Source organism: Mastigoproctus giganteus, chromosome 1 (genome assembly GCF_048544385.1).
Source record: "Mastigoproctus giganteus isolate SK-2022 chromosome 1, ASM4854438v1, whole genome shotgun sequence".
NCBI classification, from domain to species: Eukaryota; Metazoa; Arthropoda; class Arachnida; order Uropygi; family Thelyphonidae; genus Mastigoproctus; species Mastigoproctus giganteus.
This window is the reverse complement of record NC_143575.1, coordinates 219,942,368-219,961,056: the sequence shown is the minus strand read 5'-3', so window position 1 is coordinate 219,961,056 and position 18,689 is coordinate 219,942,368. Positions and strand designations below refer to the sequence as shown.

The 18,689-nt window shown below is 38.7% G+C and overlaps 1 protein-coding gene across 1 annotated transcript in view; it reads left to right on the top strand.

Annotated features, from left to right (window-relative positions):
• Rad9 (cell cycle checkpoint control protein Rad9) overlaps nucleotides 1-18,689 on the top strand; it is a 237,637-nt gene that overhangs the window by 152,351 nt on the left and 66,597 nt on the right. The window contains exon 9 of the mRNA XM_090384423.1: nucleotides 3,241-3,305. Within this exon, the coding sequence (XP_090240549.1) occupies nucleotides 3,241-3,305 (65 nt within the window). The remainder of the gene's footprint in view (nucleotides 1-3,240; nucleotides 3,306-18,689) is intronic.

The following is an 18,689-nucleotide window of genomic DNA, read 5'->3' as shown; positions in this document are numbered from 1 at the left end:
TATGAGAGCATCCTTGGACTCAGGGGAGGTTCCCACGGACTGGAGATGTGCAAATGTATCCCCAATTCACAAAGGGGGATCGAAGGGTGACACGAGTAATTACAGACCAGTTAGTTTAACTTCTGTTCCGGTTAAAATAATGGAGTCGCTGGTTAAAGATGCATTGCAGGATCATCTAGACAAGACTGCAGCAATAATTCAGACACAGCATGGGTTTGTTAAGGGAAAGTCTTGTCTGACAAATTTGATAGGACTGAATCAATGATTGAATATTCTGAATTTCCCGCATATTGAGATCAGACAAACACAGCCTATAATAATACTAAAAGCAAGTAGCATTACAACTAGTGAAATACTCTCAGTGGATATTATAACCTACAGCATGCTACCCAATGAGTGTCCAAATCTAGAAATGAGGCAGATATGCCTGTATCACAGAAGTATATGCTAGAGAAACATGGCCACTTAGACTGAGATGAGTTTGTTTCTAAAACTGAATTTCACTTTAGTGGAGAATACAAGAAATACTGATGATTTTCTGGGTTTTGAAACAATTGAAATAATAATTTCTGAGGTAAAATCCCACTTTTTTTTCAAATCAAATGATTTCTATGATAATTAAAGAAATGAACAATTTCCACTTTAATAAATAAAAATGAGTGTTCTTGACAAGAAACTACATAACCAGGAGACTGAGGCAAATGCCCCTACATGCTTAAATGATAATGCTTTGTAGGCATGCCTCAATGCTAATATTAATTTCCAAATCACAAGTTTGCTACTGTTTGGGCAATTTAACAGTGATCAATGTGAGGAACATACTAATACAACCTCCAACCTAGAAACAAACAGGGACACAAGTGGCCAAAGTGCATCTCTGCCAACTAATCTGATGAAGAAGTGTGACTGGTGTCAAATCAGTCAGAAGCGGCTTTCCCAAATCAAAGGACACTAATCTTAGTAACACAATTCCAGTGAGAATCAATAGACCTGATTGTAATGCATACCTCTTGCCTGTCCTCAAGTTGTGGCTTGCCATCCCCACTGCTCCTAGCTAGCGTGGAAGTTCTCTGAACATGGCCCAAACAATGCAGATAGCTTGCAGTTCAGGTTCATGGCTCAACAATCAAAGGAAGAAATTTCTTCAAAGTAGATAATTCTGTCACTTCTAAACCTACTATGATGTGGTTACAAAGGAACTAAACTTCCTGCATAAGTGGTACTACACTTAGGGTGGTAGAAAATGAAAAAGACCTGTGAGTAATTGTGCAGTCAGATATGAAATTTTCTGAGCAGTGTAGACAGGTTGCCAGAGCAGGTCATGGGGTATTGTCAATGATATACAGCAGTTTTGCTAATAGCGAAAAGGAGATGATCATCCCTTTATATAAGGCAATAGTCAGGCCATGCCTTGAGTACTGCATACAGGTCTGGAGGCCTCATTTTAGGAAGGATGTTGAGTTGCTTGAGCAAGTACAGAGAAGGGCAATAAGATTGGTGAGGGGAACGAAAGGGTGGTCTTACCAAGAAAGGCTTAAGGTCTGAAAATTGCAACATCTGGAAACTAGGCACCTGCGAGGGGATCCAATTGAGGAGTATAAGACCTTGAATGGGTTGAGCAGACTCAATTCTGATGAGATTCTTCCTCTTGCTCAGATTACGAACCTGAGGGGGCATAAATAAATTCAAATTGAGGAAAGACAGTTATACAATAGCTGTGAGGAAATTTGCCTTTAGCCAGTGGGTATTTGATTGCTGGAACAAACTTCCATCTATCATTGTGGAAGTTGATAGCTTAAATAAATTCAAGGAGGGACTGGACAAACTTTTAGAGGGAATGGATGTGTGAAATGGTTTTTTTTTTTGGAGCTGATGCTACATAAGCTTGCTTTCTTGCATCACGTGCCTCGACTACTACTATCTCAACCAGTGAGGAACATTACCTGATAGCATTTCCTTGTTTTGTTAGCCTTCTTAAAGTCTCTACAACCCTGTTAAGCATGCCTTATTTAAAATTGTATGCATCAGTAGATCAATCAACAGTTTCATCAACTACTGTAGGGCCAGTTGGGGCCATAATAGGGTCATTTTATGAATTAAATGTAAAGATTAGAACTGCAGGGAAATATAAACCTCCTGCAGTTCTAATCTAAATCATGAGCTTATCAGAAATTGCTTGTCATCATTCCTAACCAACCAATGTTAATATTTACAACCTGGACTCAAATCTGGTAATATCCTTATGACAATCAAGTCAACAATGCTAAAAGCTGCACTGTCCCAACACCGGTACTTTTGTGATGAGATAATTTATATGATCTCATCATGAAAGATGTTTTTTTTTTACAAAGCATACCTTGCCAGAAATAATTTGATCCAAATCAGCCCCCTTACTACCCTAAACATTTTTTTATCAAAATTTGAGAAGCTTGAGGATAAACTCGATGCATGGAACAAATAGTTTTTTCTTTTGCTGCTGACATTGTCTGCCTAACTGAAACATGCTTCTGATTCCACCAAGAATAGATGATATGTGAGATACAGGAGTTCTAGGGTAGCTGTAAACTGCAACTCTAGAACTCATGCAAGAGGAGGAGGTGTTGCCATTCTAACCAGTGATGCTTTCTACTTTACTGTGACTTAAGATGAAGAGCAACCTGCTTGATCTAGTTGGAGTCTACATCCTTTACAGTCCCTAAATCTAATGTAAGTAATTTGGCTCCCTCTGGAATTTCTGTTATTAATGAAGGCCTAATAAGAGAATGCTAATTGCCATGACTTGGTCTTTTAATCAGCAAAATGCAGTATTAATTCTGCATCTGAAACCTATTTTACCTTGGATCATAATCCCCTTGCAATCCTGTTACAGCTTCTGACACGGAATTTCCATATCTCTAACATCTGTAGTAAAAAGCACATCATATCTCCTAACTTTCCTGATGCTGAACAATGCCATTATTAACATACAACCCCCCTGTTCATTTTTGCACAAATGAAGAATTCAGAATCAATTTAGCTCTTAACTGATATGCATGGTGTGCAGATATATTCTCATTCTTAGCCAAAAACTTATTTAAATAAAATAGTAATAAAATAATATTTTCTTTATAACTAGTTTATATAGTAATAAAACACCATATTATAATATATTATAAAATCACAACCAGAAAATTCACTCTCATAATATTTATATATATATATATATATATTTTTTTTTTTTTTTTTTTTTTTTGTTATTAGGCCATTTTAAGTTTTGCTGAAGGTTATAATACTTCCATATCAATACACTTCCAAAGAGCAGGCAGGTAAGTAGCTTTAAAAGTAGTGTTATTATGTTAAACTGCTGCAACTTGCTTGAAATTATATATAAGGTACAGTCAAACTCAGTTAAAGAACCTTGGAAATAATAACAACTTTGGTTACAATCTCAGAATTAAATCGGTTAAGAAAATTCTCCATATAAATTGTGCCATTTTACTTTGATTGCTGTTCTTTCAAAATTTCATACCATGTCAAACTTCCAGCGAATCCATCAGCAGTATTTATTTGTACAGTAAGTTGACCATATTTTTACAGTTATCTTTCACATCTTATGTTAGCATATATTTTAATCATTGAAACATATTAAAATATTTTAAAGCAACCTTAAGCCACTTTTAGACAAGCTCATTTGTTTCTAGTCCACCAGTGGGCTACAGGTAGATTACCAGAAGTCTTTGGCAAAGGATGCAAAGAAAACAGCAAAGACTTCTTTACTTATGTAAACTCTAGAAGGAAGAGGATGAATTGGATTAGTCCACTTGATATCGATGGTTCGACTGTTGAGGATCCTGCTCATATAGCTGACAAACTGAATAAGTATTGAATTCCCCATCTACATTCACGCATGAGGAATTCTGTAGAGAAGTGAAGGATAGAAATATACTAAACTCTAACAGGGAGCTAATGATTTTGTAATAACTGAAAGCAAAGTGGAGGAGAAATTGTTGAAGTTAAACATAAGAATGTCACCTGGGGTGGATGGGATCTATCCAGTTATATTAAAGGAGGCAGCAAAGGAAGTAAGCAAACGCTTAGCTATAATTATGAGAGCATCTTTGGACTCAGGGGAGGTCCCCACTGACTGGAGATGTGCAAATGTATCCCCAATTCTCATGGGGAGCATAAAAAGGTGACACGAGCAATTACAGACCGGTTATTTTAACTTCTTTGCTGGGAAAATAATCTAGTTACTGGTTAAAGAAGCAGTGTGGGATCATCTAGACAAGACTGCAGTAATAATTCAGACACAGCATGGGTTTGTTAAGGTGAAGTTTTGTCTGACCAGTTTGATTGGATACTATAATGTTATCACAAAGGAACTGGATGCAAAAAATTATTTTGACATCATATATTTGGATTTCAGGAAAGATTTTGATAATGTTGCACATGGAAGGCTACTATACAAATTGGTGCAGTATGGCATTAAGGGAAAGTTGCAACAAAAGGATAAAAAAAGGCAAAGAGTGGTAATCAATGGACATTGCTCTTCATGGACTCAACCAGGCTTCATTGTTGGGCCCATTGTTCTTTCATATATTTATCAATGATATTGATGAAGGTAGCTCAGGCTAAATGTTGAAGTTTGCAGGTGATACAAAGGTTGGCAGGGTTGTTAATGTTAGTAAAGATAGTATGCTACTGCAACAGGATCTAGAAAAGATGGGCTGAGAAGTGGCAACTGAAGTTTAACATTGACAAAGGCAAAGTACTGCATATGGGTAGCAATAACCCCAGAGAAGTGTACGAACTGTGTGGTACTACACTCAGGATGATGGAGTATGAAAAAGACCTGGGGATAATTGTGCAGTCAGACATGATAATCAGTGCAATACCACCACTTTGCTTATTGGAGGCTTGAAGTGGTGAAACCCAAGTCCAAGGAAGTGAAGTCCAAGGAAGTGAAGCCAGTCGACATCGATGGACAGGGCAGTGTCGAGTCAGTTTGGTGTGACATAAGCATAGGGAAATCAAAATTGAGAGTAGGAGTGTGCTATAGGCCTAATGACTCTGATGAGTATAATAAGATATTGTACAGGGAAATAGAGTGGGCCAGTAAATCAGAGCGTCTTATAATGGGGGATTTTAATTTCCCAGATATTGACTGGAATTTGTGGGTTAGTCACTCGCACACTAGCAAGGCTTTTGTGGATTTATTGGATGATTGTTTTCTACATCAGCATGTTCGTGAGGCAACAAGAGGGAGCAATACTCTTGATCTGATTATCAGTAGTAATTCTTCATGCATTAAGAATCTGCAGATAAATGAACCACTAGGTGGCAGTGATCACAGTGTGCTGAAGTGGGATTTACTCAAGGAGGTAACTACCATCAGAGGTAAAGGGAAGAGTTTTTGTTTTCATAAAGGCGACTATGATGGTCTGAGACAGTATTTAAATTCTATACAGTGGGACCAACTGATGATGTTACCAACAGCAAACTCAAAATGGGAAGCATTCAAGGAACTAATCTTGGAGGCTACCAGGCTTTACATACCAACTAAGAAATATTGTTCAAGGTTTAGGCCTAAATGGTTGTCAGATGAACTAATGAGACATGTGGCAGAGAAGAAAAATGCATGGGATACATACAAATTAATGGGTGACATGGAAGCCTATCATAGATATAAGTTGGTCTGTAACCAAGTCACAAAGGAGATTAGGCACGCAAAGGCAGACTACGAAAAATCCTTGGCAAAGGATGCACAGAAAAACAGAAAAGAGTTCTTTACATATTTAAACTCAAGAAGGAAAGGGATGAATCAGATTGGTCCACTGGATATTGATGGTTCAACAGTTGAGGATCCTGCTCAGGTGGCTAACAATCTAAACGAGTATTTTGCATCTACATTCACACATGAGGAGTAATTCAGGAAGGAGAATGATGTAGGTAAAATAAACATTGACAGTGAGCTGGATGATTTTGTAATAACTGAGAGGAAAGTGGAGGAGAGATTGTTGAGGATAAACATAAAAAAGGCACCTGGGGTGGATGGGATCTATCCAGTTATATTAAAGGAGGCAGCAAAGGAAGTAAGCAAACCCCTAGCCATAATTATGAGAGCTTCTTTGGACTCAGGGGAGGTACCCATAGACTGGAGATGTGCAAATGTAACTCCAATTCACAAAGGAGGATCAAAGGCTGACACAAGTAATTATAGACCTGTTAGTTTAACTTCTGTTCCAGGTAAATTAATGGAGGCACTGGTTAAAGAAGCGCTGCAGGATCATCTAGACAAGAATTCAGTTATAGCTCAGACGCAGCATGGTTTTGTTAAGGGCAGGTCTTGCCTGACCAATTTGATTGGATACTATGATGTAGTCACAAAAGAACTGGATGCAGGGAATAACTTTGATATTATATATTTGGATCTTAGAAAGGCTTTTGATACTGTTGCACATGGAAGACTGCTGCACAAATTGGAGCAGTGTGGCATTGGAGGCAAATTGCTGCTATGGATAAGGGGATGGTTGAGTGGCAGAAGACAGAGAGTGGTAATCAATGGACACTTCTCAACGTGGACTAATGTTATTAGTGGAGTTCCTCAGGGTTCAGTGTTGGGTCCTTTGTTGTTTTCGGTGTTTATGAATGATATTGATGATGGGATATCAAGTTTAATGTCCAAGTTTGCAGATGATACAAAGGTTGGCAGGGTTGTTAACGACACTACTGATGCTATGCTGCTGCAACAGGATCTGGAAAGGTTGAACAGATGGGCTGAGAGGTGGCAAATGAAGTTTAACATTGACAAATGTAAAGTACTACATATGGGAAACAGTAACCCCAGAGCAACGTATCAACTCTGTGGTACTACACTGACAGTGGTGGGGAATGAAAAGGACCTGGGGGTAATTGTACAGGCAGATATGAAGTTCTCTGAGCAGTGCAGACGAGCTGCAAGAGTAGCTCATGGTGTCTTGTCAATGATATACAGGAATTTTTCTAGCAGGGATAAGGAGGTGATTATTCCCTTGTATAAGGCAATGGTTAGGCCACATCTTGAGTACTGTATACAGGTCTAGAGGCCTCATTTCAAGAAGGATGTAGAGCTGCTGGAACGAGTACAGAGAAGGGCAACAAGATTAGTGAATGGAACAAAGGGGTGCTCTTACGAAGAAAGGCTTAAGTTTTGCAAATTACAGAGTCTGGAGACTAGGCACCGGCGAGGTGATCTGATAGCGGTGTATAAGGCTTTGAATGGTTTGAGCATGCTCAATGCCAGTGGGATTCTTCATCTTGCTCAGAATAATCACCTCAGAGGGCATAAATTCAAATTGAGGAAGGACGGATGTCGGATAGATGTGCGGAAATTTGCCTTTGGCCAAGGGTGGTTGGTTGGTGGAACCGACTTTCATCACTTGTTGTTGAAGTTGATAGCCTAAACAAATTTAAAGCTCAACTGGACAGGTATTTCAAATGGACGGAAGGGTGAAATGGGAGTGGTGTGTGTGTTTTTTTTTTTTTTTTTTGGCTGATGCTGAATAAGCTTGCTTTCTTGCATCATATGCCTCTACCAATGCTAATGCTAATGCTAACCCATGTTTAGTCTCCAGAGATAAGTTCCAGTCTACCCTTCTCCATCTCTTCCATCATGCAGTATGACTGATGACTTTTGAGGTTATGATGAACATCATGACAAGATCCAATCTTCCTTACATTTCGAGGGTACAGCTGTAAAACAGTGTTCGCCGGCCGGCCTCTAGTTACTACACTGGGCCGAACCTATTGGTAACTCTTTAGGAGGTTTCTGGATCAGCTACCATATTATCTTGCTACATCTACTCTGCCAGATAGTGACTAGAGGGAGTCCGAGTGTGTATGGGGGGGAGGGCATTGTCAAGGCCACGTTATATCAAGGATCTGGGTCTATTCTTACCATGTGTACGCCATATTCAAAAATTTCATTACTTCATAGAGCATGTTCTCCCCCCCCCACTTTTCTTCCTATTGAATACACCATGAATTTTTAAACTAATAGAGTAAGCTTATCTGTGAAAAGATCTAAACCTCCCAAACACTTCCTAGTTTATTTCACAAATATATGTAGTTTCAATTCTAATCTCAATGATGTCCATTTCCATTTGCAGTCTGCCAAGCCTCATGTAATTTTTCTGACAGAATCTCACTTATCGGTTGATTCAACTATTGCTCATCTCAGTTGCCCAAACAATTTGTTGGGCAACTGAGATGTACCACCTTTTGCCTCAAAGGTGGTACTTGTGCATATGTCTGTTCCGATATTCCCTGTCAGAGACTTTGTAATTTGGAATTTCCTCTTTTCGATCTTCTCTGGCTTAAAATCTCTCTACCTCGTTGTGTCAAATTCATCTGTTGTGTCTACCGTTCTCTCAACTCCACTAATCATATGGAGCTCTTTGACTTCCTCTCGTTGTAACTTGACTTTCTCTAGTCCAACTTTCCTAACAGTGAGGTAATTTTCCTTGTTGATTTTAATGTTCACAACTCCAGCTGGCTTCCGTTTTCTAGTCACACCAACCCAGCTGGTCGAAATGCTGAGGCTTTTGTAATTACTAATGAGACCTTGCACAGATTGTTCATTTAACTACAAGAATACCGGACAATCCTAACCATACAGCCAACACGCTTGATCTTTTTCTCACGGTGTCCTTTTGGCACCTCAGATCACAACTTGGTGATTGTCTCTTCTCCAACGGAGCCTTTATCTCATGACTATTCCCAACCTCGTACTGTTTGGCATTACAAGAATGCAAAATGGGATGACCTGCGAGATTTCTTTTCCTTGGTCGGATTACTGTTTCAAAACTTCTGATATCAACATTTGCTCAGATCGTGTCAGTGAAATTATTCTTGCAGGAATGGAATCCTTTATCCCACACTGCACTTTAAAATCTCATCCTTTATCTAAACCTTGGTTTTCCAATAAATGTGCTAAGGCTGTTCAAGAGAAGAACATTGCATATCGTAATTGGCTTGTTTGTAATTCTTCAGTTTCATTTTCTGCCTACACCAAAGCTTGCAACAATGGTAAAGCAGTTATTAATCAGTCTAAACTAGAGTTTGAACAGGCTAAGAGTAGAAAACTTGTTTCTTTCCCTAATGGTAGCTGAGCATTCTGGTCTCTTGCCATAGCTACTGGCCGCGACTTTTGCCCATCTCTGTCCAAACCAGATGGTTCTGTTGTCACTTCAGCCAAGGATAAAGCTGACCTGCTAGCATCCCATTTTTCTTCCAACTCATGTATTAATGACCTTGGTAAAACACCTCCCACCATTCCCAATACGCTCCATTCAATGCCTCCTGTGGTCTTCCGTCAAAAAGATTTTGACGAATCTTAATGCTAAGAAAGCTCCAGGCCCCGATGGTATTTCTTCACTTGTTCTCAAAACCTGTGCTCCTGAACTTACTCCTATTCTTTGCGGTTTTTTTTCACTTTCTTATTCCAAAGGTGTTTTTTCTTCTGCTTGGAAATTTGCTCATGTCCAGCCAGGTCCTAAAAAGGGTGACAAATCCCTCCCATCCAGTTATCATCCCATTGCAATTACTTCTACTCTTTCTAAAGTATGGAGAAATCAATTAACTGCTAACTCTTAAACTACCTAGAAAACTTCTGTCTGATTAACGATCGTCGGTATGAATTCCGTCAGTGTCGATCCATTGGTGATATTCTGGCTTATGTTACCCATTTATGGACAAATTCAATGGAAAAGTTCAGTGAAACACAAGCAGTTGCTCTTGACATCTTAAAGGCTTTCGATTGTGTTTGGCATAAAGGTCTTCTGAACAAGCTTCCATCTTATGGTTTGCCAACTGTTTTTTGTAATTGGTTATCCAGTTTTCTCTCGGATTGCTCACTGAGGTAGATGGCTTTCTGTCTTCTAACTTCTCCACCAATGCTGGTGTCCCCCAAGGTTCAGTTTTTTCCCCCACTCGTTTCCTGTTGTATATTAATGATCTTCTTCCATTGACTGGAAATCCTATCTATGATATAGATGAACAGTGCACTGTTGAGTCAGTTTGGTGTGACATAAGCACTGTGAAAGCAAAAATAAGAGTAGGAGTGTGTTATAGGCCTAATGACTCGAATGAGTACAATGAACAATTGTACAGAGAAATAAAGTGGCCTAGTAAATCAGAAGGTCTTATAATGGGGGATTTAACTTACCAGATATTGACTGGAACTTGTGGGTTGGTCACTCACATACTAGTAAGACTTTTGTGGATGTATTGGATGATTGTTTTCTGGAGCAGCATGTTCGAGAGGCAACCACAGAGGGTAATACTCTTGATCTGGTTATCAGCAGTGATCATTCGTGTATTAAGAATTTGCAGATAAAGTAACCACTAGGTGGCAGTGATCACAGTGTACTGATGTGGGATTTACTTAAAGATATAATTACCATCAGGGGTAAAGGAAAGGGTTTTTGCTTCCGTAAAGGTGAGTACAGTGGTCTCAGACAGTTTTTCAATTCTGTACAGTGGGATCAACTGACGATGTTACCAACAGTAAATTCTAAGTGGGAAGCATTCAAGGAATTAATCGTGGATGCTACTAAAAGTTTCATACCTACTAAGAAATATTGTTCAAGGTTTAGGCCTAAATGGTTATCTAATGAACTAATGAAACTCGTGACAGAGAAGAAAAATGCATGGGATGCATATAAATTATCAAATGACTCAGAAGCCTATTGCAGATATAAGCTAGTCTGTAATCAGGTCACAAAGGAGGTTAGGCAGGTGAAGGCAGATTACGAGAAATCTTTGGCAAAAGATGCTAAGAAAAACAGCAAGGATTTCTTTACTTATATAAACTCTAAAAGGAAGGGGATGAATCTGATTGGTCCACTTGATATCGAGGGTTCCACAGTTGATGATCCTGCTCAGATAGCAAACAAACTGAATGAGTATTTTGCATCTACATTCACACATGAGGTGTTATTAAGGTTTGAAAATGGCAGAAGGTTATCAAATTGTAGCAGGGTGCTTAATGATTTTGTAATAACTGAGAGCAAAGTGGAGGAGAAATTGTTGAAGTTAAACATAAGAAAGGCACCTGGGGTGGATGGTATCTATCCAGTTATATTAAAGGAGGCGACAAAGCAACTAAGCAAACCCTTAGCCATAATTATGAGAGCATCCTTCGACTCCGGGGAGGTCCCCACGGATTGGAAATATGCAAATGTATCTGCAATTTACAAAGCGGGATCAAAGGGTGACACGAGTAATTACAGACCAGTTAGTTTAACTTCTGTTCTGGGTAAAATAATGGAGTCACTGGTTAAAGATGCATTGCAGGGATCATCTAGACAAGACTGCAGCAATAATTCAGACACAGTATGGATTTGTTAAGGGAAAGTCTTGTCTGACAAATTTGATAGGATATTATGATGTGGTTACAAAGGAACTGGATGCAAAAAATAATTTTGATATCATATATTTGGATTTCAGGAAAGCTTTTGACACTGTTGCGCATGGAAGACTAGTGTACAAATTGGAGCAGAATGGTATTAAGGGTAAGTTGCTACAATGGATAAAAGGATGTTTAAGTGGGAGAAGACAGAGGGTGGTAATCAATGGGTGCTGCTCTTCGTGGACTTAATGTTATTAGTGGAGTCCCACAGGGTTAGGTGTTGGGTCCACTGTTGTTTTGTATATTTATTAATGATATTGATGAAGGTATATCAGGCTTAGTGTCGAAGTTTGCAGATGATACAAAGGTTGGCAGGGTTGTTAAAGACAGTAATGGCAGTGTGCTACTGCAACAGGATCTAGATAATTTGGGCAGATGAGCTAAGAAGTGGCAACTGAAGTTTAACCTTGACAAATGCAAAGTACTGCATATGGGCAGAAGTAACTCCAGAGAAACGTACCAACTGTGTGGTACTACACTTAAGGTGGTAGAAAATGAAAAATACCTGGGAGTAATTGTGCAGTCAGATATGAAGTTTTCTGAGCAATGCAGACAGGCTGACAGGGCAGGTCATGGGGTTTTGTCAATGATATATAGGAATTTTGTTAGCAGGGAAAAGGAGGTGATTGTCCCTCTATATAAGGCAATGGCCAGGCCATGTTTTGAGTACTCCGTACATGTCTGGAGGCCTCATTTTAAAAAGGATGTAGATTTGCTTAAGCTTGTACAGAGAAGGGCGACAAGATTGTGAGGGGAATGAAGGGATCCGCTTACCAAGAGAGGCTTATGTTCTGCAAATTGCAGTGGCTGGAGACTAGGCACCTGCGCGGTGATCTGATTGAGGTATATAAGGCCTTGAATGGGTTGAGCACGCTGAATTCTGATGGGATCCTTCCACTTGTTCAGATTACGAACCTAAGGGGGCATAAATTTAAATTAAGAAAAGACAGATGTAGAATAGATGTGCGGAAATTTGCCTTTAGCCAGCAGGTGGTTAATTGCTGCAACAAACTTCCATCTGTTGTTGTGGAAGTTGATAGGTTAAATAAATTTAAGGAGGAACTGGACAGGCATTTGGAGGGAATGGTGTGTTTTTTTTTTTTTTTTTTTTTGGCCGATGCTGCATAAGCTCATTCACTTACTTTCTTGCATCACATGCCTCTACCACTACTATCCATAGTTTTGACGATGATTGCATTGCTTTCCACTTTCCATTTTGAGAAACCTTGCCCTGCTCAATCAGCTTCAACTTCTGGAATATCCACTACCAATTCCTTAAATTCTGATCTCCAAGTAATTCTCCAGTGGAGCAAAGACAACTTAGTTGATTTCAATCCTTCTAAAACTCAGTCTTGTCTTATATCTCACAAAAAGGATTCTTCTGCTCCTCTGCTTACCTTTGGTGACACTCCGATTTATAGGCAAAATAATATATCTCTTTTGGGGATTACCCTGACTTCTAATCTCTCTTGGTACGAGCACATTACAAATATGGAAATATGGCTTTCTCTGCATCTAATAAACTTGATTTTCTCTTTCGCTCTCAGCGTTACTTTTCTTCCAAACAGCTTTTCACTCATTTGTTTTAAATTTTTTTCCACTCAACTCTTTTTTTGAGGATCAATAAAGCCCAGAAATCGCATGGTGTGACGTCTGGGCAGTATGGAAGGTGGTTTAGTGGTTGGCCTCCAATTTTTGCTAAAACTTGCACTGCTGGTTGTTTTGCATGTGGCCTAGTGTTTTCTTTGTTAAGCAGTTCCGGTCTTTTTTTTGCCAATTGCTCCTTTGAGGTGAACTCACAATGTATTAGCATAATATTCTCCATTTACAGTCTGTTTCTCAGGAACCCAGTGCTGCAGTATTATTCTGAAGGCATCGAAAAACAAAATCAACATCAATTTTTTTGATGAACCAAAAACTCAAAAATTTTTTGGAGGCAGTGAATTGGGGTGTTTCCATATGCTTGACTGCTATTTTGGACTCTCGTTTAAAATGTTTAATCCAGGACTCGTCACGTGATTATTTTATTCAAAAAGTCGGGCTCTTCTTCCACCTTGTCAATAAAGGCTTGACAAAGATCAACACGGTGTTCTTTTTGTTCTGTGGTAAGATTGTGTGGTACCCATCTTGCTCAAACACGTGACGTGTTGAGGTGCAATTTCGTGACATCTTGCTACACCAGCCGCTTCTTGATTAGACCTGGGTTCGAGCCCGTCACCACCAAATACGGAGGATGCGGAAAGGTCAAGGGAATGACCACCGCATATTCCTGGAGCAATATGGCCTTAGTTGCTAATGCTCCTAAAAACCAAATAACAAACAAACAAGCTACACCAACATTCAACTGACCTGCCAGATCACAAATCAATAAACATCTATTTTCTTTCAATAATGTTTCGGCTTCTTCAATGTTTTGATTGTTCATTGAGGTTGACGGACGCCTTCTTCTTTGTTCATCTCATACACTTTTTTTAACGTTTTTAAAATGCTTCCACCATTTAAATATGCCCATTCTGCCCAAAGTTTCTTCACCGTATGCTTCTTGAATCATCTCAAACATATTCTGACCACTTTTGCCTAACTTTACACAAAATTCAATCGCAATTCTTTGTCTAATAAAACGAAATATCTCTCTCATCCCCCATCATAAAACACAGTTCACATAAACTGCCCTCCTTAGCCGAGTGGGCAGGAGCGGGAGTGCAGCAGTACACGCTCTTTGAGTAGACCGGGGTTCAAGCCCCTGAATACGGTCGATCTGCCAACCCGCACTGGACCAGCGTGGCAGATTATGGTCCATTTCCCTCAGCATGAATTGTTGAGGAGGCTTCCACCCTGCAGTGGGTTGATAATGGCTGCACTTTACTTTTTTTTTTATTATAACGAACACAAAAATGAATACATGATATGCTTGCACAAACTAACTAAGAAAAGGTGGGGGAACATTCCTTGACCACAGACTCATCACTCATTTCCATAGCAATGAAGCAATGTTGCTATGGAAGCAAAAATTGCTGGTCTGCGTATTTTCGGGACAGCCTTCATAAATAAATTTAAAAATGACAGAAGAAGGTACCCATCATGTACGTCCAAATCAGGAGTCTCTTAATTTCTCACTTGTTTTATTATTGAAACTTTCAAAAATGTCTTTCCAAATTGCATTTAAAATGGGGTATTCAAGCTTTATCAACTTTTTGAATAAACCTTTTGCATGTCGTTTGTATTCGGGTTTCTCTTCTGCATCTTCGAAAATATATTTTAGAGTCCATAAAATGTTGTTGTACCCAAGTTGCAAGGCTTAAACAGCTTTATAATGGGCAGGCCATCTCATTACACTTACTCTTTAAAGAAAAATCCAAGTTGGCATGTGTGTTTACGAGATGAACCTGAAAAGAAAACTTAAGCTGTTGCAAACTACCAAATTAGTCAGCAACTTAGGTACTATGGAGATAGCTTTTTCTCTGCTGAGATTAAGGGAATGAGCTGCACACAGCACATATTCTGTGTACTTATTAATGTTTTTGAAGAGTGCTTGCAGCCTTTTGTCCTCACTTTTCATAATAGCTGCATTGTCATTATTATTATTAGCCATATGATGCAAGGAAGCCTCTGTGACTGACTGCGAATGTTGTTCAGTGGCAGGTTACAATCATCCAGAACTTGTTTCATTTTGTTGAATATAGTCACGGATAGATGGTTTTCAGTTAAAAATCGCTTATAGTGTTTTTCCTTATAACAGATGCATCCAATAATCACCAACTGATCAGTGTTTGTTGCATCCGGTGAAGAATCTACAATAATGGAGTAGTATTTGGTTTCTAGTTTATTTATTTAATTTACCATTTCATTTTGTACACGTTTTCCCATTATTTCGATTAATTCTTCGTAAACTGTTTTAGATATATGAGTCACATTTGTTTTTTCATTTTGACATTTTTCTAGTGCTTGTGCAAAAATTGATCAAATTCAGCAATTAGTTCGATGATTCCCATGAAATTTCTGTTATTTGAAGAATGCCACTTTTCATTGTGACCTCTGAAGAGCAAATCTCTTTCAATTAAAAATTTAATAACTGCATCTATTCTTTTTTAGCACTTCAAAACAGTACTGAATGTTCTTTCTTGTCTGTTCTTCAAGCCATTGGTCTAGAACATTTTTATTTTATTTACGTGTAATCCAAGTAAACATAGCCTTCTTGTGCTCTGTGAGTCTTCATGACTTTTCAGAGTTCTCAATATATTCATCCCGTCTAAAAATCCAGCTGGTGTTAATGATGTCTGCCTTGTTGAAAACAGTTTATAAACAAAACAATATATGCAACCTTTAGCCTTGGAATAGGCTAGCCAGGATGTGATAACAGTTTGACCATTTATTAATTTTTTTTCAAAATAACTGTTTGAGAAGCTTCTCTTTTGTCTATTGTATGTTCTCTTTGATTCTCTGTAAATATTATTGGGATCACAATTTTTGAAAAAACAAACTGTCTTTCATTCCACACACATTCCCACATACCCCAGATGCCTTTCTTATGTTTAACTTCAACAATTTCCCCTCCCTTTTGCCCTCAGTAATTACAAAATCATTTAACTCCCTGTTAGAGTTTGCTAAACATCTGGCCCTCTCCTCCTTGAATAACTCCTCGTGTGAATGTAGATGCAAAATACTCATTTAGTTCAGCAGCTATCTGAGCAGCTATCATCTACAAACCATTGTTATCAAGTGGACCAATCTGATTCATCCCCCTTCCTTTTAGAGTTTATATAAGTAAAGAAGTCTTTGCTGTTTTTCTTTGCATCCTTTGCCAAAGATTTTTCATAATCTACCTTTGCTTGACCAACTTTGTGAATCGATTACAGTTTTTGTTTGTTTGTTATTTGGTTTTTAGGAGCATTAGAAACTAAGGCCATATTGCTCCGGGGATAAGCGGTGGTCATTCCCTGAACTTTCCGCATCCTCCGTATTTGGTGGTCACAGGCTTGAACCCTGGTCTAATCAAGAAGCGTGTGCTATGCACTGCTGCTCCTGCCCACCTGGCTACAGAGGCGCCACCTTGATTACAGACTAGCTTGTTTTTTACCATAGGCTTCTGTGTCACCTGACAATTTATGTGCATCCCATGCATTTTTCTTCTCTGCCATTTTTAAAATGGAAGCACTGATCAATATCCTAAGTATAAGATGGGCTTACTTGTGTAAGCATTTTTAAGGTAACATTCCAATACACATTTCAGAAATGTGCTTCAGGTAACTCTAATTTGAAGGATCACATTGCTAAGCATGCTGTCATTGTTCCAGAATTTGCTATGAGTGACATTGACTGTACTTCTTTTATTCCATTAAAATATAATGGAAACAAAAAAGTCACTTACCTGTTGGTTGTGTAACAGTGTAATTTTCACTTTTTCCAATCAGAGTTTTTTCTGTACTTCATTTTCATGTAGTCTGAATATCATTATGTTACCCATCTGTAGACAAATTCAGTGGAAAATTTTAACTTAAATGGTTAAAAAAATTTTTTTAGTTTAATTTAGTGGTTTAATTTTATGGCTAAATTTTAAAAATGAAAGCACTGATTAGTAGTAGTAGTGGCATGTGATGCAAGAAAGCATGTGTATGAGCTTATGCAGCATCAGCCAAAAAAAAAAAAAAATCACACCATTCCCTCCAAATGCCTGTCCAGTTCCTCCTTAAATTCATTCAACCTATCAACTTCCACAACGACAGATGGAAGTTTGTTCCAGCAATTAACCACCCGCTGGCCAAAGGCAAATTTCCACACATCTATTCTACATCTGTCTTTTCTTAATTTGAATTTATGCCCCTTAGTTTCGTAATCTGAACAAGTGAAAGAATCCCATCAGAATTCAGCGTGCTCAACCCATTCAAGGCCTTATATACCTCAATCAGATCACCGCGCAGGTGCCTAGTCTCCAGCCACTGCAGTTTGCAGAACTTAAGCCTCTCTTGGTAAGAAGATCCCTTCAATCCCCTCACCAATCTTGTTGCCCTTCTCTGTACACGCTTAAGCAAATCTACATCCTTCCTAAAATGAGGCCTCCAGACCTGTATGCAGTACTCAAAGCGTGGCCTGACCATTGCCTTATACAGAGGGATAATCACCTCCTTTTCCCTGCTAGCAAAATTCTTCTATATCATTGACAAAACCCCATGACCTGCCCTGGCAGCCTGTCTGCATTGCTCAGAAAACTTCATATCTGACTGCACAGTTACTCCCAGGTCTTTTTCATTTTCTACCACCTTAAGTGTAGTACCACACAGTTTGTACGTTTCTCTGGGGTTACTTCTACCCATATGCAGTACTTTGCATTTGTCAAGGTTAAACTTCAGTTGCCACTTCTTGGCCCATCTGCCCAAATTATCTAGATCCTGTTGCAGTAGCACACTGCCTTTACTGTCATTAACAACCCTGCCAACCTTTGCATCATCTGCAAATTTCGACATTAAGCCTGATATACCTTCATCAATATCATTGATAAATATACAAAACAACAGTGGACCCAACACCGAACCCCTTGGGACTCCACTAATAACATTAGTCCACGAAGAGCAGCACCCTCTGTTTTCTCCCACTTAACCATCCTTTTATCCATTGTAGCAACTTACCCTTAATGCCATTCTGCTCCAATTTGTACAATAGTCTTTCATGCGCAACAGTGTCAAAAGCTTTCTTGAAATCCAAATATATGATATCAAAATTAATTTTTGCATCCAGTTCCTTTGTAACCACATCGTAATATCCTATCAAATTTGTCAGACAAGACTTTCCCTTAACAAACCCATGCTGTGTCTGAATTATTGCTGCAGTCTTGTCTAGATGATCCTGCAATGCGTCTTTAACCAGTGACTCCATTATTTTACCCGAACAGAAGTTAAAGTATCTTATGTATAGGATGGGTTTTCTTGTGTAAGCATTTTCAAGGTAACATTCCTAAACATATTTCACAAATGTGCTTCAGGCAACTCTAAATTTGAAGGATCACATTAAAAGCATGTTGTCAGTGTTCCAGAATTTGTTATGAGTGACCATTGACTGTACTTCTTTTCTTTTTACAATATAATGGAAGCAAAAAAGTCACTTTGAGCAATTTATTTGGTATCATATATAATATAAATATTGTATATGATGCTACACAATATCGATCCACTTACCTGTTGGTTGCGTGACAGTATAATTTTTACTTTTTCCAATCAGTTTTTTATATATACTTTATTTTCATGTAGTCTGAATATTGGTCACTCAG